Source organism: Peromyscus californicus, unplaced genomic scaffold, assembly GCF_007827085.1.
Source record: "Peromyscus californicus insignis strain IS unplaced genomic scaffold, ASM782708v3 Scaffold_19__1_contigs__length_69161282, whole genome shotgun sequence".
Classification (NCBI taxonomy): domain Eukaryota; kingdom Metazoa; phylum Chordata; class Mammalia; order Rodentia; family Cricetidae; genus Peromyscus; species Peromyscus californicus.
In genome coordinates, this window is record NW_026294491.1 from 62,793,598 (window position 1) to 62,818,372 (window position 24,775).

At 54.3% G+C, this 24,775-nt stretch overlaps 1 protein-coding gene across 1 annotated transcript in view; it reads left to right on the forward strand.

The window, feature by feature from the left end:
- Positions 1-24,775, forward strand: part of Tfeb (transcription factor EB) — a 51,817-nt gene that overhangs the window by 23,373 nt on the left and 3,669 nt on the right. Inside the window, 4 exon segments of the mRNA XM_052745559.1 lie at positions 22,354-22,591; positions 22,670-22,690; positions 22,692-22,925; positions 23,333-23,413. Coding sequence (XP_052601519.1) covers positions 22,376-22,591; positions 22,670-22,690; positions 22,692-22,925; positions 23,333-23,413 — 552 coding nt within the window. The 5' untranslated portion in view covers positions 22,354-22,375.

Below are 24,775 nucleotides of genomic sequence, written 5' to 3' on the forward strand. Positions count from 1 at the left end.
TATTTCCCAAAGCTATGGTCTTGAGAATGTGGAGGTGCCCTGTGACTCTCTGGGGTAGAGGTGCCCCTCCCTCCCTCCCCTTGCTCCATGTGTTTTGTCTGGAGATGAGGTCCTGCTGCTTCAGTGGGCCTGGGACAAGCTGCTCTGGGGTAGACCTTTGAGCCTGGTGTAGCTGCTCTTCCACCCAGGGCAACCTCGGAGACCGTGGTCTTCCTAGAGCTGGCTCTTACAGGTGGGGGGATGATCCTGGACAGAGAGGCTCCTAGTGCCGTGCAGAGGCCCCCCCCACTGCTCAGAAAGCTGTGAAATGGCCCCAGCATGACAGCCCAGAAGAGTGGGACCAGCACAGTGGTCTTTTTCACCTTCCTCTTCCTACCCCCTTTCCCATTCCCTGTCTCCTGCTCTATCGAGCGAGCCTTATGCTACTGCAGCCATGGATTCCAGACTCCATCATGACCTTGAACGTAGACGCTTCCCCAGCTGTCTGCTGCTCATCTGTGAGAGTAAAGGGCTGATCTCCACAAGGTCCCACTGGCCTCATGGTCTCTGCTCTCAGGGCACAGGCACAATCTCTCAGGGTGAAGATGGGAGTGGTACAAATGTATACACACACACACACACACACACACACACACACACACACACACACACGGACTAAGTGTGCTCTGAGACACTGTGCTGTGTAAGGTTGACGGGATACCTGTGACCTCTTGTCACTTGGCTAGGTAGATGGAAGTCTTTGGCCATCAGAAGATGAGTGGTCATCCATCTGTGTCTGATGGGCAAAGGCTGTCACTGTGACTTCTGTGTGTGACCTTTGGGGAGTGTGGGCAGAAGCCTGAGGGGCCCCACACTTGTGTGAAAGAGTGTGTGAAACCTGTTACAGAGCCCCAGAGGGAGCAAGGGCAGCAAGCTCCTGTCACTAGGTGCTTCCCCGGGCGCAGGAGAATGGAAAGTGACTTCAGCCAAGGGGCCCGTCCCATTTGGGCCACAGCCCGAGGTATAGGTCGCTTGGCTTCCTTCCTTGCCCCGTGCCCACAGGTCCTCCGTCCTCACTCCTCCCTGCTCAAACCCTGCTTGTTCCTGGGGAAATGGCTGCCTTTCCCTGCCGCCTCCGTCCAATGTCCTTGTCTGTGGCGCTTCCGCCTGTAGCCAAAGGAGATACCATGGGGACTAGCAGGGGGCATCAAGCCCCAGAATCCAGGCACCAGGCAACCCCTGCCCCCGAGGGAAGTGACCTGTTGAGGTCCAGTCTGGGACACTGTGGTCAACACCTGATACCAACTGAGTGGATTTCCAGCTTGAGACCTGCCAGGGAGGGGAGCGGGCAGCTGGACCTGCCCACTGCCTGCCTGACACCCTGGCTGCAGCCAGCTGGTGACTCATTCCCCCAGGGAGGGTGCCAGCAACTCTCCTGGAGCACCCTAAGGGTATCTGTGCAGGATGGCCACAAGTCGTGGGTGCCTCAGAAAACCTGTGCAGATGGAGTCCACACCTGGGCAAGCTGTGGAGGTAGCAGTAAGGCCCTACATATGGGACCAAGTTTCTCTCTTGTTCCTCCACTGTCTCTCTGACTACCGAAGAGGCTGAAATCCCAGGAATACACTGTCCCTATTATGTAAGCGGTCCCAAATCTCTCCCAAGTGAGTGGGAAGCCAGCGGGTAGACTCAGGCGTCCCTATTCCTGTGTCTGTTCCTGCCTGTCCTTCTCTCGGCTTGTTCACCCTTTCAGCCCCTGCTCCAGCCCTGCTGCCCAGGATGGGTGGGAGGCTCTCTCCAGGGAAATGAATTCTTGGCTTAAGCCCAGATGCCGGCCTGCCCAGCTCTGCTCCAGGGTAATGCTGGGTGCACACACAGCCCCATTGTGTGCCTGGGCCTCAGGCCTGCGTCATGGGTCTGGCACCGGCGCTATCGACAGGCTCCCTAGTCTCTTCAGCAGCTCCCACAGGGCCTGAGCCCTCAAACTCTGGTGAGGGGGTGGGGGGCTGGTGATCAGGAGAGTCCTGGGGTGGGGCCAGGAGTGCTCAGCTGCTTACCCACTGGTCCCTGCTTCTAGGCTGAACTTGTGAAATTGTATAACCCCAGCTCTTCAGAGCCAAGCTGGGAAAGCAAGGTAAAGAGCTTCTCGTGGGTTATATGGGGAGCCGGATACATGAGGACCCGGACCCCCCATGTGCTGTGTAAAGAGAGATAAATAACAGTCAAGGATGGTAAGGTTGGTGGGGAGAGCAAACCTCCAAAGCTGGAGAGCAGGCTCTACCTCAGTCTCCCCACTCCAGCTGTATTATATGTTCCCTTCCAATAAGGGAAAGGCATATGGAGATAAGGTGTGACTGAGACTGGGCCTAGAATCTTCTCTTGAGCACCATAGACTGGCCCTGAGCCCCTCACAGACCTTGGTTCCGCTGGGAAACAGGACATTCTGCCTAGATGCTTCTATTCTGAGAATCTGGCCTGAGTCTCTCTACCTCCTCAGGTTTCTAGCCTGAAGGGGCCTCTGCAGCAATGGAACCCGCCATGGGCAACCTTGCCCAGGCAAGAAGGGTCCCCCCTCTGCCTTGTGCCCAAGACCAAAGGCCAAGGGAAGAGTCCGCAGACACGCCCTTTGTGGAGGCCACCTTGTTTCTCACCTCCGTAGTTGGACTTACTCCAAGAGCCTTGTTTCCCACAGCCCACTTTCCTAGCTACCCTGTCCATCCTGGCCATGAGGCCTGTGTCCTCCTTCAGTTCCTTAGCAAAGGGACAGGGCATTCCTTAGTGACTATGGGACTGTGACATGCCAGGGCCGGTGCATGGGGACAGGTGGAGGTGGGTGCTGGAAGGGACACGCAGGCTGGCTCCCATCCCGCAGCTCCTCCCTCCATGCTGCTCAGGCTCCTCACTCTGTACCTTTCCCATCACGACCTCCCCCCAGGACACAGCAGTGGCTATGCCAAGTCCTCAATGTATAACATGGCAGGCATGACGCAGAGGGTGGCATCGGGGACCTCCTACCTGAAGGATTATGGGAGTTCCAAGGAAGAGAAACCCAAGGACAGGCCTTGGGGAAAGCTTACACACTAACTAGAAAACTGACAGGGGGCTAGAGATTTGGGTCAGCAGGGTTTTTTTTTTTTCCAGAGCATTTATTGCTCTTGCAGAGGACCTGGGTTTGAGTCCCAACACTCACATGGCAACTCACAGATATCTGTTATTCCAGTTCTAGGGGATCTGACACCCTCTTCTGATCCCTACAAGCTCTGGGCACACGTGTGGTACATATACATATGTATAGGCAAAAGACACACCCATGAAATAAAAGAGAATGTAAAAGTTGGACAGGAACTTCTCAGGGCCTCAGTTTCTCCGTTGAGTTCCTTATTCCCCAGTCTTATTGAGAAGGTCCCGAGAAGGAGCACATGAGAGTCCTTGAAAGCATCCCCAGCAAGTAGTGAAGTGATGCTTGAAGGGAAGAGCGGGAGTAATGGTTTCATGCGATCAGAGCGCCCGTCAGTTCAAGGCCAGGGACTACATGAGACTGTAAAAGCACCCTCAGTTGACTCCCCAGAACCCGCAATGGAAGGAGAGAAGTGACTCTTGAAAGTTGTTCTCTGCCTGCCACACCAGCGCTGTGGCATGCAGTGGCATGCATGTGTGGGTGTGTACCCACGCAACAAGTAAAATAAAAAGCATACTGTATCACCCATCTATCCATTATATCCGTCTGTCATATATAACTATGTATCTCTCTATTTATAGATTATTTCAATCCATCCATTCATCTATTCATCCATTTATCCATTGGCCTATCTATGTATCCATTCATCATCCACAACATCTACCCACTTGCTCCATCCATCCATCCATCCATCCATCCATGAATGAACGGTATTCATCTCTCTAGGTTTATTGAGCTCTCAATCTGCCAGATGCTGGATTATATACTTTACACTCGCTCCATATAGGGACTCTCCAGGATGGAGGTTATTTTAATTTTATACACCAGGAGCCCGAAACTCCATTAAATGAGATAAATTAATGAATCTCTCACAGCCAATAAGTGGGATTCAATCTCAGCCAGTAACTGAGATTCAACCCTGTCTGCTTCAGAACACATACACTTTCTAAAAAAAGATTTAAATTTTTATTTTATGTATGTGCATGTGTATCTGTGCACCATGTGTGTGCCTAGTGCTCACAGACCAGAAGAGGACTTCGGATTTTGTGGAACTAGAGTTACAAATGGTTGTGAACTGCCATGTGGGTGCTGGGAACAAGACCTGGGTCCTCTGCAAGAGCAGCCATTGTTCTAAACTAGCCTCAAAGCACGTGCTCTTGATGTTGAATCACATGGTGTCCCTTGGTGTCCCAAGTGTTCCCTCCAGAGTTCTAAACACGACAGCAGTGTTAGCCAGTGAGTGGAACACTGAGGTCCTAGAGCATTGGCGTTCTGGAGTTCTACCCTAGACGCACCCTGCCGGTGGAGGGGAATGCCAGGTTTCTCAGGGACCTAATGTTACCGTCACCACCCCGACATGCAGTGTTCTCTGCACATTAGCATTTCTGCTAAGCCCTCTTTCTTCCCTCCACCTTTACAACTCTGCTTCTGGGGACATTCTCACCTGCCCACAGGTCAGGAAGTTCTAGGCGCACATTTGGCCACTCCATCTGGCTCTGGCAGTCTTGCTTCTGACTGTTACATTCTTGCTTCTCAGGTCCCCACAGGGAGGTCAGCTCCTGTCCCTGGCTCATCCGCAGCTGGCCCTTCTAAGCCTGAGAGCTAGCAGCTCAGTTTCAGTCCAGATTCCTACTGGCTGACAAAAGAATGTAGCTGGAAATAGTCTATTTGGGAGGTTTCCAAGGACTACCTGTAAAAGTAGGGTCCATGAGTCTTGGAAGGGCAGGAAAGTGATAAAATACAGATTATGGAGGTGTGCTGTTGGCTCCTTCTCATGGCAGGGGGTGGGGGGGGGCGTGCTTAGATCATGCTCTGAGGTTACCCAGGGAGGGCCTGGGTTTTGACTAGGGTATGTGGGGGTCACTGGGCAGGATGCTAATGCCATCATCTCTGGCTGCATATAGCAGTGCTTAGGTGGACTACTTGGGGCCATGCATGGCCAAAGGATGTGGCTGGACCCTCAGCAGCATCTGCTGGGCTCACCAAACCCAGTCTGGTGGTCAGTCCAGCCCTCTTTCCACAGCTCTCTTTGGTCTGTGTCCAAGGTAGCCTCTTCCCCCGGGCCAGTCGCCACAGTCGGTGTTTAACAGATGTGGAGACTCCACAAGATCCCGTTAGCTGACAGGGGAAGCTGTCAGGCGCTCCCTTGGTGAACAGATATGTGTTTACTCCATTCCTGACACTGGCTAGTCCTTTCCTAGTCTCACCAGGTGAGAGACCCCTGGGTGCTACGTTTTCACCTAGCATGGTCATAGATGTGTGACCATGGCCTGCAGCCCACAGTCCCCCTTTAAAAGAAAGATACAGTTATTATTTTGTTTGTTAAGATAAGTTCTCTCTATGTAGCTCTGGCTATCCTGGAACTCACAATGTAGCTCAGGCTGGCCTCGAACTCACCTCCTGAGGGCCGGGATTTTAGGCATGTGCCACCACACCCCGTTAACAGTCCCTTCCAACTTCCTGAGACAGTTTGCAGCTGCTCTTCTTCCTTTCATTTCTTTTCCTGCCCTGGCCTCTTCTCCAGGCCCACCCTGCCCCGGCCTCTTCTCCAGGCCCACGGCTGCCTTCGACTGCCCATTAGTCAGCAGAGAGTGGAGCCCTGCTGCCCCTCCCTTGGTGTGCCCATCGAACAAGATGCAGTTGGTGAAACATGATGTGTGGGGGGATTGGTTTGGCAAAGTCACCCCCGATCCTTCCTAGTGAAGGATCTTCCAAGTGGGCTTTGAGACCGTCTCTGGTTCTACCGCTGTCTACCCTAGGCCTGCCAACCTCCTGCTGTGCCTTCTACCTGGGGGGAGGGAGTCAAAAGAGGGAGTGAGTGGTGGGCTGGGAGTGTGGCTTCAGTTGGTAGAGTGCTTGTCTGGCATGCATGAAACTCTGGGTTTGATCCCCATGCCTAGGGTCTTAAGCCTGTGATCCAAGCACTCAGGATGTGGAGGCTGAAGGTCAGAAGATCAAGGTCACCCTCAGATCTGTAGTGAGTTTGAGGCCGCTGTGGCTACATGAGACACTGAGTAAGAAAGCCCCCAGCATGAAGCTGGTGAAGGGCTGGGGCGGGGCTGGGGCGGGGCGGGGCGGGGGCAGGGCGGGATGGGGGCGGGGCGGGGGCTCACCACACTTCCCTGCTGGACAGGCGCACCCCGTGGACCCCACGACTTTGACTGTTCTTCCTAGCTGTCACTTGTGGCTCTTCTCTTCTGGTGTTTGGTCACAGTTTGCACGTCTTGGTGGTGGTGTCAGGCCCATGCCTGCCGCTGTGCACCACCCACCTCACCGCTGACACCCTACTTACTAGTCTCTTCCCATGTCCATTGCACTTCCCCTTACTCACTGGTATAGAAGGTGGCCATGCTCGGTCCAGGCCCAGCTCAGCTGGCCGAGGACTGGGCGCTTCTGCTCAGGAACTGTAAGGTGGACTTGTGCTAGGTGTGGTTTTCTGGGCCTCTCTCAGGTTTGGGCTCAAACATCTTCCATATGTGAGGAATCTGCTGCTGGAGTCACACTCCTGTGAGCGAAAATGGAACAACTCAGAGTCCTGGAGGAGGCGGAAGGATGTGGAGATAAAGATAATTACTGGGGGCAGGATGCTGCCCCCCACCCCAGCGCATGGTTGGGGTTCCTCTGCCGCCTGGGAAGGGCAAAAGGCTGGTGTTTAAGGACTAACAAAAGGTAGAAGGAGCTGGAGGGAAAAAGACTCACATGTTCCTCTCATACCTCATGTGGCCCCCGGGGGGGAGCTACAGGTGACTGGCCTGGACAGCACTGCGAGGCTGATCTGGAAGGGTCCTTTCACCTCAGTAGAGGAGAAGGTAGCTTTCAGGGCAAGTGCCCTCTGGCTTCCTGGTTGGCCAGCTGGAGAGGTCAGAGTGTTCCCAGGCAATGCAGGTGTAAGGCTGAGTCTGGGTCAGGCAGCTGGCATCCCTGGAGACACTCAGGTGGGCTACCTGGGCATAGCACCCTGGCAAGGGAGCCTCCTGGCCTTGGTACCCTGTTGCCTCTCCCCTGGAGCCAACTCACTCTTGGGTAGGGCAGGAGCAGAGAGTATGGAGTCAGGGAGAAGGGCCCCTCGGCTGAGGGTTCTGGACCACTGCTTGTGGTCGTCCAGTGGCCTCAGTCCATACTGGCCACCCCCTCCTGCCCCCACCAGACGTGAGTCAGATCGAAAGCAGAAGCAGCCAGCCACGGTGCCGGTGCCGGGTGAAGCGAGGCAGAGCCAGCTGAGCTATTTTGGAACCTGGTTAATTCCCCCTCCGGCCGCCACCTCCTGTTCTCAGGGCTCCTGTCCTCTCTTGGTCTTCAGTACTCTGCCTTCCCCAGGAGACAGTCGGGATGGTACTCGGTTTCCCTGCTCTGTGTGGGGGTGCTGTTAAAAATTCTCCTGCCTGGACTTCCTTGCTGGCTAAGTTAGAGGGGCTGGCTTCTAGGGTACTAGTCCTTAGGTGGGTGTTGGGGCAGAGTGCCCCCTCCTGGTGGGGGCTGGCAAACGCTAGTGACCCTGCCCTGCCCTGCTGTGCACCGCCCTGCCCTGCCCTGCCCTGCCCTGCCCATCTTTCACCAACTCTCAGGCCAGCTGTCAGCTGTGCTCCCAGGGTGGGAGCTGACTCGAGCTTCAGGTGGGAGCCCATCCCAGAAGTCAGTCTCAGAGGGGTGGGGGTGGGGATTTCCAGACCCAGAGGGAAGATATTTTGGGGTCATAGACCTGTGAAATCACTCTCTGAAACAGTCCTACCAGGTCCCCATAGTCAGCATCTCTTTGTTAGGAATGCTAGGCCTGTTTAGGGTTCTGGCCCCATACTTTGGGGTTTCTGTGGTGCGCACATGAGCTTGGGCACCCCAGAAGTCCAGCCTGCAGTGGTGAATGAGGTCAGTGGGGTGTGGGTTGGGGTGCTGATGGTGGGGGTGCCGGAGGTAAGAACTGTCACCTGTCCGTGCACAGAGTGGACAAGGACCTTTCCTGAGTCTGTGTAGCTGGAGACAAGTACGATTGCCATTGTCCCGTGCGTGTGTGTGCGTGTGTGTGTGTGCGTGTGTGTGTGTGTGTGTATACTTGGGAAACCATACAATAAGTACTGAGCATGGCTGTCTGTCAGGGGACCCTGAGGTGACAGTGCCACTTTGCTGTTCATCTTTCAGCAATCTGGCATGTTGCCTCACTAACTGCTGATAATGAGGGTCCATCAAGCGGTAACCAGTAAAAATGTGGGTCCTTGTCCATCTTGGGCGAGTGGGAGTTGGGGTAAGGTAGATGATAGAGGGTAAAGGCAATGTGGATGGAAGAGAGACTCCTTGGCCTGCTGTGCGTGTGTGTGTGTGTGTGTGTGTGTGTGTGTGTGTGTGTGTGTGTGTGTGTGTGTGTGTGTTAGTGCCCTGAGGCTCCATGTACCTGAGAGTCCTCTGTCTCAGAATTATCCTGTCTTTTGGGGGAAGCAAAGCCCCAGGTTGGTGTGCCTGTGACAGGGAGTGTCTGTGGGTGCCATGGTCTTTGTGTGAGTGGGTGTTCCACATGCAGTTTGTCCTGACCGACTCAGTACCCCCTCAGCTTCCCTTCTGCTATCCCATAAACCCTGGGTGGGGTGCCTCATGCACTGGGCCTAGCCACCCACCCTCTAGCCTGCACTTGGGCTCCTGGGCTGTTTGCTCAAGTTCATAGTGGAGATTATTCCTGTCCTGTACCCTTCTAGGGCCTGGACCACCCTGTTCTCCTCCTTCTTGTCACCAGTTTTCAATCTTGGAATCAGGTGACCAAATCCTCAGAGGTCAGTGTGTAAAGTCTCTTTGTTTACTGCCGCACAGATCCGGGACTTGTCAGGATACATCCTCAGTCTGGCAGTCGGGGCCAAGCCCTGAGGCTCCGCCCTTCTAACCTGCACTCATGAGTGTGACACCTGTGGATCGTGTGTGTGTGTGTGTGTGTGTGTGTGTGTGTGTGTGTGTGTGTGTGTGTGTGTTTTGAGAGAGGATTTCATGGAGCCCAGGCTGCCCTCAAACTTAGCATGTACTTGAGGATGACCTTAAGTTCCCGATCCTTCTCCCTCCACCTCCCAAGTGCGGGGATCACAGGCATACACCATCACCCACATCAGGTCATGTGTTGACGGATAAGGACATAAAAGGCCTCTACCTAGATCTAAACTCCAGTTGGTGGACAGGCAGGGAGCTGACCATCTCCATCACATCACCCCCTCACCTGCTCCAAGGAAGATGGACGGCATTGCTACCATCTGTTTACAGACAGAGAGACTGAGGCTCCCAGAGGCTGTGTGCCTGCCTGCTATCACACAGCTGCTAAGAGGCAAAGCCAGATTTGACTTCAGCTTTGCGGGGTTCAGAACACACGTGCACTCTGCTGAACCTCAGAGCTCAAGTAGACCTCGTTACACCCGAGGCCCGGGCCTTAGGCAGCGGTCCGGGACTGCTGTTCAAGGGGTGGTCCTTGCTGGCTCTTAGTGGGACAGAAGCTTCTGATGGGAAGGAAGGACAGAATGGAGTACAGTTCTGGGGGAGGGCCTGTGTCTTGTTCCCACCCACTTCCTTGGGCACTTCCCAAAAAGACATCTGGGCTGGCCATGTGCGCTTGGGTATGTGGGTTCAGAGAGGGAGTGCTCCATTGCCTACCTGCTGTGTGACCTTAGGAATGTCATCTGACCCTCCCTGTTGCCCCTTGTGTAAAATGGGATACATTAGTACCTCTGTCACAGGTTGGTAGGGTTGTTTGGAGGATTAAATCAGCAGCATCTGACAGATGCTTTGTGTATCATTAGCTCTCGGTAAGGGAAATGATTGACATGGGCAGTTTATGCCTTGGAGCTGCAGAGCCGTGTCTGTTCAGGGGCGTTTTCTCCTCCCCGCCCCATGCCTTGTTTATCTGTTTGTTATTACTTGGCAGAACTTGGATATGCAGTTACGAGGCTGCTTCTGAAACACTCATACAGTCTAGAGGAAGTAGCTCCTCATAGCCACAGGAGGGGTAGGGGCGGGGGTGGGGGACAGCAGGGACGCGGATGAGGTTTTGTAGACCCCAAAGGAAAGGAAACCCTTCCACCAAACTCAGGGAGTATGACAGGGTGACAGTGCCCCTGAGGGCTGTTAGTAGCTCAGGAAGATAGAGGCCTGGGTATAGAGCTGGAGTTGATTACAGAGTTAGGCCTTGGGCCCAGAGCCAGAAGTTGCTATGAAATTGACAAGGAGCTTTTCCAGCCCCAAGAAAGGGTCCTAAGAGGCTGTGGTGGGGCGGGCAGCTTGGTTCCTAAGGCCCTTAGAGTTCTGGAGAAGGGCTCCTAGACCATCAGGAAGTGGTGGTGGAAACAGCCCTGGCTCTTCCATCTAAGCCCTGCAGTCCTACCCACTGTGTGTACAAGCCCAGCCTTGTGTACATCCATGCTGCCAGAATCTTCTCTACGCCAGACCAGGCCGGAAGGAGTCTGTGAGGAGCCCGTTAGCCTCACACAGGGAGCCGAGGCCCAGAGAGAGCAGGATTTGTCCAGTCACACAGCTCGAAGTCTTGCCCTTTGTGTGTCTTTACCCCTGCTCTGGCCTTGGGCAAGCATTGCTGGAGCCTTTGTAACCTGCCATTGTGAACATGGCTGTGATTCGCTGCAGGGGAGGCACAGGTTGCTGAGTGGGCACAGACAGGGCGTTGGTACTTGTGGTCCTGGTCTGGAGTCCCCCTCATCTGCCCTCAGATTGTTGAAAAGCCATCTGAGAGCTAGACCTCCCTCCGCTCTCCCATCAGACCCCTGTGCTAGTTGGGTGTCACATCCCTGATTTGTGTAATCACATTCTGCTGACAGTTGGTTGTGCTTCCCAGGCACTAATGGCCAGAGTGAGATGCGGATACATGGTCCCCAAGGCTCCTGGCTGTGACTTCTTGACCTGAAGCCTTGGGTGGGCTTGAGTCTGATGGCCTCTAGGAGAGCCAGAGGGGTGGTACACAGGCCTTTATAGTTCTCTGTGGGGTTCATGTGTGGATAGGTGGGCAGGACTTGGGGTACAAGGGGCAGCAGTGGGGAGCGCTCCTGTGCCCCTGTTCTCCTGTTGGAGGTAGTGGTGGCGGACGCTCTGGGGAGGCCTGAGCTGTAACTCCTCTGCAGTGTGACACCGGACAGGCCACACCCCCCTTGAGCTTTGGTTCCCTCTTTTGCTAGTGTTCCTGTTTGTCTCCTGAGGTGTTTGTGGGGCACACAAGGGCCGATGTGGGCCTGTGTCAAGTGTGATCCTGACGTACAGTAGGGACTCAGAAGTGCCTGCAGAGCAAGAGGAGAGGAGATCTGTGAGCGTGTGGGGTGACCGTGACCGACGAACACCCCAAAAGCTCTGCGCCTGTCCTGGGAAGTCTGCTGGATAGACGGGGTAGAAAGGTTCTGAAGAACGTGAAAGGTGGTTTTGCTGGGAGCTTTCCTGTAGGAAAGCTGGGGACCCTGGTGGGTGACCAAGAAACCAAAGAACAAAAAAAGTGGACACAGGCAAGACTCCGAGTGGATGAGAGTCTGGGGTGCAGAGGGGCTCAGTCCCTTGGTCCCACTCCAGCCAAGGGAACAGGTGGCATGCCAGCTAAGGTAAAGCTTGGGCTGCAGAGGGATAGGAGAGAGGGAGAGAGGCTGGGGGAAGAGAGACAGAAGAGGAGAGAGCATCATCAGAGACAGGGTCTGTGTGGAGTCAGAACCCAGCACGGCCCAAGGACTTTTCTGATGTCCCCTCCCAACACTTGCCTTGGCTACACATCCTCTTCCTGTCTCCCCATCCTCCCACTTCAGTGACTCCCCCTACACAGGAGGAGTGCAGCTGGTCCCTGAGGGTCAGGACGGCGGCGTCTCTGGGCTGGGTTGCCTTTGAAGCTGTCCCTGTGTGCCCAGTTGCTCAGGTTGCCCCAGACTCACAGGCTGGTCAGGCAGGAGGTGGCAGCTCCCACCCTTTCCTGTGGGATGTGAGCTGGGGCCTGGGGTTGATGAAGTGTGAGGGCTGGAGGCTACCCCAGGCCATCAGAAGTCCATGCTGTGCTCTTCCCTCCCCTCCCTTTCCTTCCCTCCTCCCCCTGTGCCTCTGCTCAGGGGTTGGAAAACAAGCCTCTGGCCAGACCTGAAAGCACTGCTCTCTAAAATCCCAGCTACTCAGGAGGCTGAGGCTATAGCTCAGTGGTAAAGCCTTTGCTGGGAGTGTAGGAGACCCTGGGTTCAATTCCCTGTACCTCAAAAATAAAACAAACGAGGGCTGGAGAGATGGCTTTCCCACAATCAAACCCCGAGAACCAGAGTTTGGATTTCCTGAACTCCTGGAAATGCCAGGTTGGTGCAGTGGCCTGTCTGAAATTCCAGCGCCTGGAACAGGCAGAGACAGGGTCCCTGGAGCAAGCTGGCTAGCTAGACTAGCTCATATCAGTGAGCTCTGAGTGTAACTGAGAGACCTTGTCTCAATGATTAAGGTGAAGAGAGACTGAGGAAGACCCCTGATGTCAACCTCTGGACTGCATACACATGCACACCTCACACTCACACACACATGCACAACCCCACACACATACACACCACACACTTGCACACATGTGCAACACATACACATGCACACCCCCACACATATACACACCACACACTTGCATACATACACACCACACACATGCACATACCCCCATACACACCACATACTCACACACATGCACACCACACACCCACACACATGCATATACACACATGCACACCACATACTCACACCCATGCACACCACACGCTCACACACCCCATACTCATACACATGCACAACACACACACAGCACACCACATGCTCACATACACACACACACACACACCCATGCACACCACACACTCACACACATGTTAAAAGAGAAGAACAAAGGCAGACCCCTGACTACCCCAGCCTCTAGCCCCCAGTGGTGGACCCCACAGGCTGAGCTCCGTGTCGTCACTCAGGGATGGGTTTACCTCTGCATGTCACTCTATTTCTGGACCTGCAGTTGTCACCTGTAAGGGTCAGGCAGGCCTGGGCCACATTCTGCATGACAACCCCGAGTGTCTTGGAGACCAGTGACTGTCAGCCTGGAGAGGCCTTCAAGGTGTGGCCTCAGGGATCCCTCAGGTGCCCGGAGATGCCCTCTGTCTACCTTAGAGTGGTGAGGGCAGGCAGGAGGGACCTGATGGAAAAGTGTATGAGCTGCATGATTCAAATTTGTGCATTTAAAAAAATTATTTGTTAGAGGGACTCAAGAGTGCCACAGTGTACATGTGGGAGGTCAGAAGACAGCTTGCGTGTCTCTCCTTCACCGTGTGCATCCTGGGAACTGAACTCGAGTCGTCGTCACCGTGGCAAGCACCTTTGCTCGCTGGGCCATCTCAGTGGCCGCACACTTACACGTTTTGCTCGGGTCACTTAGGCATCACTGAACAGGAGAAAGACTCAGAGGCAGCTCACAAGTGCCTGTAACTCCAGTTCCAGAGGATCTGATGCCTCCTTCTGGTCTCATAGGCACGCGCATGTACTGGAGCACATATGGACAAGCAGGCACACACACACACACACACACACACACACACACACACACACACACACACACACAAATAGAAATAAGAAAATGTAAAGGGTGTAAAAAGTGTTGGGACTGGAGAGGTGGCTCAGAGGTCATGAGCACTTGTTGCTCTTGCAGTGGACCCAGGTTCGGTTCCCAGCATTCACGTGATGGCTCACAACCATCCATGACTCCAGTTCCAGGGGATTTGACACCTTCTTCTGACCTCTGCAGGCACCAGGCATGCATGTGGTGCATAGACATACATGTAGGCAAACACTTGTTAAATTAAATAAATCTTTTTATATATATATATATATATACACACACACATATATATATACATATACATATATATACACACACATATATACATATATATAGTTTAAAAATGTAAAAGCGTGCACCCCTGACCTCATCCTGTTTTGGTACCAGGGACCTTCCACCCAACCAGTGTACAAATACTAGGTGGTTCCAGTTTGCTGTCCTCCAGGGTGGGAAGTAGTTGTTGCTACCCTCCTGACCTCTAGGAGCCGCTGACCGGATGCTGGGATGATAACCTGCATTGAAGGTGTCTCCGGTGTTCTAGTCCCGGCCTGCCTGAGGGCCCAGGGAACTGGGGACTGCTCTTCTGCCTCTCTAAGGCCCCTCACAGTGAGCTTCATAATGAACATAAGCTTTGGGAAGCTTATGCAGGCACACACACACACACACACACACACACACACACACACACACACACACACACTCTTGTTCAGGGACGTTACCCGTGAGCTCAGACACGATGGCGGTGACAGGAATTGGTGACACCTCTCTGTGTACACACTTCCACTTTTGCAGTAGTTTTTCCCTAACCGGCGTGTACTCTGGGAAATCTGACTCCAACTAACAAAACCAGTGGGGAAACTGAGGCAGACATTGAGTCCGGCCCAGACTGACACTTGAACCCACTGCGTTCCGATTCCAAGCCCACAGTCCTTGTAAGAGAAGGACTTCTGTTGTAGAAGTGGCCTTGCCCTGGGGTATGGTGATTGTGTGGACATCTGAGCTAGTCTGCTCTCCCCTGCTCTTTTGAGACAGGGTCTCATGTAGCCTAGACCGGCCTTGAACTTCTGATCCTCCTGACCGTGCATGCTGGGAAGTTCTACCCACTGAGCTGCACTCCTGGCCCCTACACTGTCTCTTCTTGCCACTCAGTCTTCCTGCGGCAGAGGATGCACAGAGAACACCGTCCCAACCTGGAACCCTCTGCCCTGACTCCTTCCTTTCCTGCTGGTGACCATTCCCCTGCCCAGGCACCCATTCCAGAGGCCTTTGTCTAGGGTGATGGTTTCCTCAGGATTGACCCTGCAGCTCCCACACAGCGGGTGGTTGTAGGAGCATCAAGGAGAAAGGACATCCTCCCACCACAGAGGCAGGCATGTAGCAAATGACTTAAACAGGCACCCCAGCTCTGGGCTCACACTTTGCGGTTTCAGCTGCCAGACATGTGCTTTTCTGGGAATGCGGAAACTGACTCTGCCCTTTGAAGAAGGGCAACTGTGGCTCTTATGTTTGGCAATTTCAGGCTGTTGCTGGACACCTTCCTGGCTCTGGGCTATATGAATGAGATCAGCTGCCGGACCCTTTGATGAGTAGGGTACTTCTTCAAGGGGACTCCTAAAATCAAAGGTGGCCACCCTCAACCCAAAACAGGATGGGGATAGTTCCCAGTCCAGGAAAAGCTGGCCTGCCAGGACCCAGCCCTGATAGCAGCTCTGAGGACTTTATGCCCCAGCCTCGCTGTCTGTCTCCAGGATGCAGGAACAGCAAATGCACTGTTGTGAATGAACTACAGAATTAAACCAGGTGCAGCTCCAGTGTGGCGCTGCTCACTTGTAATCCCGGAAGCTGGGAGGTGGAAGCAGGAGGATCAGGAATTTGAGGTTACATTTAGCTACATAGCAAGTTTGAGGCCAACCTGGGCTACAAGAGACCCTGTCTCAAAAAAAAATCAGGGTGCTGGAGAGATAGCTCAGCAGTTAAAGGCACTTGCTGCTCTTCCTACGGGACCCCAGTTTAGTTCCCAGTGCCCACTTCAGGCAGCTCACAAGCACCTGTAACTCCAGATCCAACACCTTCTTCTAGTTTCCTTCGACACTTGCATACAGAGAAGTGCACGCACGCACGCACGCACGCACAAAGTCTTTAAAACACACACACACAACCACTGAACACCCATGCACTTAATTATGAAGCCCGTCATAATTTTGTGTATTTCATCCCAAGACGTTTCTCTGTGCGTGTGTTGCACACTGTGTACTGCAAACCCAGCACACCATGGGGGATGATAGCAGATTTTATATAAAATTGTGCATCTTACATTTTGTCCCTTCACATAACCTCATGCCGTTTGCCCTAAACACATTGGAGGGATGAATCATAATTTATCGAGCAGCCCTGTTACTGGACATTGAGACTTCATTTCTTTTTGTTCTGTGTGTTTGGGTATTTTGCTTTCGTGTATGTCTATAGATCCCATGTGTGCCTGGTGCCCACGGAGATGAGAGAAAGTGTCAGATCCCCTGGCACAGGAGCTGTGGACAGCGGCGGGTCCGTATATGGGTGCTGGGATTGAGCCAGGCTCCCCAGAAGAAGAACCAGTGCTTAGTTGCTGACTCATCGCTCAGCTACTGTATTTGTTTAAACAGGCTCTTGCTATGTAGTCTAGGCTGGCCTGAAACTCAGCTGTGTAGAGCAGGCTGGCCTCAAACTTTTACTATATCTGGAGTGTTGGGAGCACAGGGATAAGCCACCACACCCATCTTGAGACTGTCTTGTTTTTTTCCTACATGATGTATACTAACTGTATGTTTGCATACAAGTGTTTTCTGCATTTAGAATTACTTCCTTGGGCTAATGAACATCTGTAATTAAAAAAAAAAAAACTTCTTTAGTTTGTGTGTGCACGCGCGTGCGCGCACACACGCGCCATAGTGTATAAATGGAGGTTCAGAGGACAACTTGTGGAAGTCAGTTCTTCCTTGTAGATTCTGGGGATCAAATTCAGGTCCTCAGGCTTGGTGGCAGGTGCCTCTGTCCATCCAGCCATCTTGCTGGATCCCAGGTTGTTCTTGAGCTCGTACCAAGGAGTGAACTGGTAGTCGTGCTGAGGGATCCTGGACATGCTGAGGTCCGGGTTGCTGGGGAAGGCAAATCGCTTACTATTTCTTTTCAGCTGTGCAAGGTTGGCCTCCCTCCTCCAGTGAGCTTCAAAAATGAAAACAATTAGGAGCGAGCAGCTGGACCAGTGCTCATAAACAAGTCAGCCTGTGTCAGCAACACCTGCCTGCAGCATGTCACAGACCATTCCTGGTCCCCTCCCGCAGAGTGGCCCTTTCTCCCTCCCAGGCAGTCCCCCAAGGCTAACTGGATCCTGACTTCTCACACAGTAGATGCTTTGTGCCTGGTTTTGAACTTTATATTTGTAGATGGGACTTCGTGCATTTTTGGTGTTTGTTGTTGTTGGTGGTTTTTGGAGGTAGGATCTCTCTATGTAGCCCTGGCTGTCCTGGAACTCCCTGTGTAGACGAGGCTGGCCTTGAACTCACAGACATCCACCTGTCTGTCTCCTCTGCCTCTGCCTTCTGAGTGCTGGGATCAAAGGTATGCGCCACCACACCCAGCCTGGCTCCAGGGATTTCTGAGTCTGGCTTCTATTGCCACAGTCTAGGAGGGCCCCAGGCAGTGGTGTGTGGGGTCAGTGGCTAAATGGTGTGGAATGGCTGTGCACAGCTTTTTTTCAGGGGGGAGGGGGAACTGGCCTGGGGCTTGCTATGTAGACCAAGCTGGCCTCAAACTCATGGAGCTCTGCCTGCCTCTGCCTCCAGAGTTCTAGGATTAAAGTCATGGCCGCCACGTCTGGCCCTGTGCACAGCTTCTTTGTCCCTTTTCCTTCGGTGAACATTAGGTCGTGTCTAGTTTGGGTCCCAATTACAGTGCTGCCACGGAGACATCCTCATCAGTGTCCTTGGGTGACCACATGGATTTCCACTTTGAGATACAGCTTTTCTTTTAGTTTTTTCTTTGTTTATTATTTATTTATTTATGTATTGAGACAAGGTCTCGAGTGTTAACCTCAAATTCTCCCCATGGCCAAAGATGACCTTCACCGTCTGTTCCCCTTGCCTCTGTCTCTGTGTGCTGCAGTCACAGGTGGGCACCACCCGCCGTGCCCAGTTCACTCAGTGCTGGGGATTGAACCCAGGGCTTTGTGCGCTAGGCAAGCAAGCCCTCCACCGACTCAGCTACATCCCAGCCCCAGCGATCCAATTTTTAAAGGATCTACCTACAAGGCAGACAAATTCCCAAGAAGTTGGGTGTGGGCGACAAGTGCCTCCTGGTGTGTGGGAGACTGGGGCCGGAGGATCAAGAGTCTGTGGCCAGCCTGGACAACATAATGAGACCCTGTCTCTCAAAACAGTGTTGGAGAAGCAGTTCATTTGGTAGAGTGCCTGCTTGGTCACACAGAGCCCTGAATTGGATGTCCAGCAGCACATGAAACCAGATGTGGTGCTGCACAGCTGTAATCCTAGCACTTGGGAAGACAAGTAGAAGTATCAGAAGTTTAAGTCTATCCTTGGCTACATAGTGAGTTTAAGAGCAGCCTGGAACACATCAATGCCTCTGCCACTTAGGGTTCCCACCTGGCTTAACAACCGTTGCTCTGAGTAGGGCAGAGCTTGGGCCTGGCGAGATGACCTGGGGGGATGGGGGACCCCTTCTTTTCAGAGATGTGTTCAGACATGATCAGGATCAGATCGGGCTCCCACGGGCCTCTAGAAGCTAGCCTTCCTCATACAAGTCACACATAATCACACAGGAGAGTTGCATGCTTCCTAAGGCGCGGGGGGGGGGGGGGGGGGGGGGGGACCATATAAATAAGTTCCTATTTGTTACCCTCCCCAAAGGTGACCACTTGGACGAGTTTCAGGTGTCAGGGAGCCCAGAATAGTATGTTACAAGTAGAGGTGGGCATCGGCTGCCTTCACTCCTGCTGCTTGGTAGCTGTGCAGCTTTGGACAATCGATTGACTTCTCTGTGCCTCCTTCCTGAAATCTCTACAAGGATAGTCTCTCCCAGGCTAGCGCCCACCGGGCATTGATGCTTCTTCTTTCTACCCATCTACCCACGTTCCTCTGTAGTGTCCTCCTCCTCCTCCTCCTCCACTTCAGGGTGGATCCCTGCTGTCTCCTTTCCTGGACACAAGGCTTTCCCCTGACCTCTCTCTAGACTCCCATCCTGACTCCCCCATCTCCTTAGGAAAAGTTCTACCCAGCTGGTTCACACTCAGATGTAGATGACTGGTTAGGGAAGTCCACAGTAGGTGGGCAGGTGCAGCCAGAGGAGGCGGGACCCTCTCCTAGCTGCCGAATGCCTGCAGACTGAGTTCTCCACACTCACCAAGTCTCCTGGAATCTCACAGCAGCCCCACCCGAAAGGCACCTTTTTTTTTTTTTTTTTTTTTTTTTGAGACAGAGTTTACTATGTAGCCTTTGTTGGAACTCACTTTGTAGACCAGGCTGGCCTTGAACTCAGAGATCTGCCTGTCTCTGCCTCCTATGTACAGGGATTAAAGGTGTGTGTCCCTGTGCCCGACTGGGAAAGCACTTTCATTGGTTTGCTTTACAGAGATCAAGAAAGCGAGGCACAGAGAGGCTTGATAATTTCCCTGGGTCACCCAGCCAGGAAAGGCCGTCTGTGCGACACTCACGGGTCGTGACTAAACTGTCTCAGCTTTGGGTGGAGCAGCCAGCCGAGGACCTGGACAAATGCAGCAGGGAGTACCCCGTGGGTCCTGGTGTGCAGATGGGGCTGGCCGTGCCATGGGAGAGGCAGGGACTTTCTGGGACCTCCGACCCTTCCCCTTAGGAGGTGGCCGGACCTGTACATGGTAGGCCCTGTGGGTCGCGTGTTCCTGGGCTTGCACAGTGGGCCCTTTCCAGGCTGTGAGGGACAGAAAGGGAGGGGCACAGACATTTGGACTTTCCCTGTTTCTTGGTTCATCCTGGGTAGCCCACCCTGAGACTGAGCAGCATATAGGGTCTCTCCTTCCCAATTCCCACAAGCCCTTGGTCCTCACCTCTTCTCCCAAGCTCAGTAGGGAAAGCTAGAGTTTTGCCATCAGGAATATGGGGTACAGTAGCTCTGTCTAGGAGGTGCTAGGGGGTGGGAAAGTCTTTTCTTCCTGCTTCCTCCGTCAGAGGTCACTGGTACCCACCCCTCAGCCAGACTCTCCTGTTCACACCATCTGCCAGGAGCCCCCCTCACAGGGGCTGAATTCCCACGCCCATTTCACAGACAGGGAGCTGAGGCTAATGCAGCCAGAGCACGGCCTATTGGGTCGAGCACAGTCCTTGAGGTGACCAGGCCAACCCTTTGTCAGGGGAACAAGGGATTCCTTCTCCCTAGCCCTCCCCTGAGCCGGCTGGCACGGCCAGGCCCCTTGGCCCCCACTGGCCATCTGAAGTCGGATTGTCCATGGAGGGGAGGCTGCTGGCTGCCTAGTGGATGTGTGGGGCCGCATCTGGTCAGAGGCAGGGGTCTGTTTGCCAGTGTGGTTAATGGGCTGTGGTGTGAAGACAGGGACACCCCTCTGTAAGAGCTGGAGAAGGGGCGGTGGGAGGCTGTGGAGGCTGCAGCTGGTGACTTCTGTGGAATGGGGGAGGGCGGGGAGTCAGAGCCTGGGTTCCTGGGGGCTGCCCTGTAGACATGGACTGCTCGGGCCTTCGCTGGGCAGAGAGTGAAAGATGAGGTGATAGCGGCTATGTACTACGGGACAGACAGGATGGCAGGTATCCTCACTCATTTAGGGAGCTCCTTAGAGAGTGGATGGAGTCCAGGTTGGGGACCTGTGACCTGGGCTTCGCATCTGCCCCCAGGCCTGGCTACCACCCTCTCCTCCACAGCATGGGGTAGACTAGATACCTGGGGTGGATCCTAGCTCTGACCTGCCACAAGAAACTTACCTGCCCTGTGCCTCTGTTTCCCCTTTTTTATGAAAAGACCATGGTTTGGGGTTGAGCAAGGGCTTTCCAACATGGCTAATGGAGGCCGTGGATGCCAGTTTGAAGACCCTGGCTGTGCTGTGCCAGTCTCCTGCACTCAGACTGCAGGCACTGCACTGGCATCCAGTTTTTACTGGACATGGAGGAAGGCACTGTCCACACAGCAGGAAACTGAGGCTCTAGGAGATTGAACAGCTGGCCCGGGTCACACAACAGAGGTGAGAACCAGGCTCTGCATCCACCCACTCTGTGGAAAAAAGCCCTTGCTCGACCGCGAGTCCATCTTGACAAACCCTCCACTCCCTAACTACACTCTCATGGACTCAGGTACCCCAAGCCCTGTGCCTCTCAATCTTGGACTGTCCCTGGAAGTCGCCGGGTTCTGCTTTTTCATTTGTGCCCCAGTGAGGGGACGGGGCTTGGCCACAGTCACCCAGTGACCCAGAGACGGAGCCTGCCCAGTTTCGGGGCCCCCCACCTCCCAGCCTAGGGTTTGGGGGCCTCAGCCACCCCTCCCCACAATGGGTCAAGCTCCAAGCAGTGAGGAGCCCTGAAGGGGCCCTTCTGCACAGGACTATACCTGCCTGTGGGCCCCCCTTTCTCTTTGAGACTGTGGGATCCAGGAGCTGGGGGGACTACATCTCCAGTGTCTGGTTCATGGATACTATTCATTCTCTCCATTCTCCTCACCCATTGGTGTCTGTCTCGCATGCCCCAGAGGCTAGAGGCCGAAGGTAGCACAGTAAACCAACAGATGAAATGCGTCCCTTCAGGGGCCTTGCATTCCTAGTAAGGGATAGACAGTGAACGCAATAACAAATGTAATAAGAAACAAAAATGCCCTGTCCTAGATGGTGGCATCTGATCCAGAGAAGCAAGGAGTGGGGGATAATGCCATTTTAACACAGCGGTCCTGAAACGGCACTATAAGGGGGCGCTCAAGTCTTGGAGGAGGAGAAGTGAGCCTCTGTGGTATTTGTAGAAAGAACGTTCCAGGTGGAGGGGCAGCAAGTGCAAAGGCCCCGGGGCGGAAGCGTGCCTGGGGTGTTTAAGGCTGGAGGTGTGGCCGGAGTAGGTAGAACAAGGGAGAGAAGCATGTGGGGTGGGGTGGGGGTCTGAGGGGGACCATGAAGGCAGCAGATTACAGAGGGCCATTGAGGCCATGTCTAAGGACGTAGGCTTTTGCTCTGAGTGAACTGGGAGCCATGGAGAGTTCTGAGCCGAGAGCAGGCAGGAACTAACAGGATGATGGAGCTTTGAGCAGATGGTGGGGGAGGAGCGCTGAGCATCTGGAGGCTCCTCAGGCCCTCAGAGGAGGCGTGGTGCGGGCTGGACAGGGGAGGGGCAGGAGAGGAGGATGGAGCTGAGGCCAGGTATGAAATGCTCAGGATGTGGCTGTGACAGTGAGGGGTCAGGTGAGCTCCTGCAGTCGTTGAAGGACAGAGTGCTCGTTCTGGTCTAGGCGTCAGGGAACTTGGGCTCATGGCTCAGCTTGCTCAGTGGCCTTGGGCAAATCCCTTCTGTCAGGACTCAGTTTCTTCTTACGTACAATGGGAGCAACCATACTTGTGCCAGCCCACGTTTAAAGACTACGAGGATGATGAATACTTCAGGGACCTGTCTCCCCTCGACTACAGGGAGCCCGAGCCAGCAACCGCCATGGCGTCACGCATCGGGCTGCGCATGCAGCTCATGCGGGAGCAGGCGCAGCAGGAGGAGCAGCGAGAGCGCATGCAGCAGCAAGCCGTCATGCATTACATGCAGCAGCAACAGCAGCAGCAGCCGCAGCCGCAGCTGGGAGGACCACCTACCCCAGCCATCAACACCCCAGTTCACTTCCAGTCGCCACCACCTGTGCCTGGGGAAGTGTTGAAGGTAGGGCCTCTGCCTCGACTTCCGTCCCTGCTCCAGGAGTCCCAGCCTCCTCCACAGCTGTGCCTTCCCCTTCCCCAGGTGCAGTCCTACCTGGAGAACCCCCACCTCCTACCACCTGCAGCAGTCCCAGCACCAGAAGGTTCGCGAGTACCTATCTGAGACCTACGGGAACAAGTTTGCGGCCCACATCAGCCCAGCCCAAGGCTCCCCGAAACCCCCACCAGCAGCATCCCCTGGGGTGCGGGCTGGACATGTACTGTCCACCTCAGCCAGCAACAGTGCCCCCAACAGTCCCATGGCCATGCTGCACATCAGCTCCAACCCTGAGAAGGAGGTGAGTGAGGGATGTCGGTTTGGGGTCCCTTGTAGCAGTCTGGAAAAGTCTAGTTTCGATGGCTGAGGTGGAGCTGTGTCTTCAGGGAGCTCCAGTCTGAGGGAGACACGGTCCTGCCTCAGGGAGGGAGCCCTGGTCTGAGTTGAGCTACCATCTTCTTACAAGCTCGGCCGGAGATAAGGCAGACTCAGAGAAAAGCCGAGCGCTCTCACAGCTCTCAAGAGCTCCCTGGCCAGGGGTTCCTGGGGACAAGCCTAAACCAGCCTTAGGCTCAGCTCTAGGGCCCTTCTCCGGTCGGTCCATTTCCTCCTCTAGATGGGGAGGTTGGGTGAGGTGGTGGTGTGGGAGGTGAACGGCTGCCCCTCTTTAGGTGGGCCGTCCCCCAAATGGACTTTTCTGTCTTCTAGTTTGACGATGTCATCGACAACATTATGCGCCTGGACAATGTGCTGGGCTACATCAACCCTGAGATGCAGATGCCAAACACGGTACTCTTGGGGTGGGGGAGGGGGCTGGCACACACAGTGGTTCCAGGGCTGGAGAGATGTCAAAGCAGAGCTGGTGTCTCTGTGGAGGCAAGAGTCACCTCCATCAAGTACTGTGACATGGACTCAGGGACCCTGAGTAGAACTGAATCAAGAAACACAAGCTGGATATGGTTAATTCCAGCTCTTGGGAGGCAGAGGCAGGTGAATCTGGGAGTTCAAGGCCAGCCTGGTCTACAGAGTGAGTTCTAGGGCAATTGGAGCTATATAAGTGAGACCTTGCCTAAGAAGGAGAAAAGACAGACACGCCCCAACCTTGGCCAGTGTGTGTGATAGGGCAGTCTCAGGGAGTTCCCTGAGTGGGGTAGAGGGGAGGCTGGAAGAACCTTCCAGAGCAGCAGTGTGTCCAAATCAGTCAGCCCTGAACTGATTGTTCCTATGAGGATCTGTGGATCCCCTCCTCTGTTGTGCCCAGGGCCAAAGGTTTGTGTTACTCGCTCGGTAGGGCTGGCCTTGTCCCCAGCCACAGGACCCTTCTGACAGTCTTGTCTGCAGGATCATTCTGACTCTTGGCTTGGGTTGTGGGGGGATCAGGAGGGACCAAGTGGGGGGTGGGGGTGGGGCTGGAGAGATGGCTCCATGGCTGACAGGTGGGACAGCTCTTGCAGAGGACCCGAGTTTGGGAACTCAGACCCATGTCCATGACCTGTAACTCCAGCTCCAGGGATCCAACGCCCTCTTCTGGACTCTGTGGGCACCTGCACAACCCCGCACGTGGACACAGACGTACACACAAAATGTAAACATAAAACCAAAGTTAAGAATAGAGCACTGTGACAGGAGTTAATTCCCAGCAGCAGACCCTTTTTTCTTGGGGCTCACCTGTTGGCTCTGGGTCCTTTGGCTGGAGCAGACTACCGAGTATTGCCGTGTCAAGCGAGAAAGTCCCCAGAGGGAGGAGGTCGTCAGTCTTCTGTTCCTACTGCCCTGGTGACATTGCTAGGGGCCTGAGCAGGAGGCAGAGCCGAGTTCAGACCTATTGCTAGTAGGCACTGAGGTCAGGAGCAAGGTTCTGCAGTTAATTATCCAGTCACCTCCCTCAGTGGCTCCCATCCACACAGTCTCCAGGCCCGTGGCTGGCTGTGGTGGGAACCAGCCAGTCTTTCTGAGACCTGCCTGTAGCATTTATTATCCATGCTCCTGCTCTGTTCCATACTCTCAGAAACTCCCAGATCGATTGAGCTCCTCCCAGGCCGTCTCCAACAGGACTTAATCCCATCACTGGTTAGGTTCCTCCTCCACCCCTCCGCCCAGGCCACCCCTCCGCCCCGGCCCAGGGCTCCTGAGGGCAGGGCTGTGCTAGGC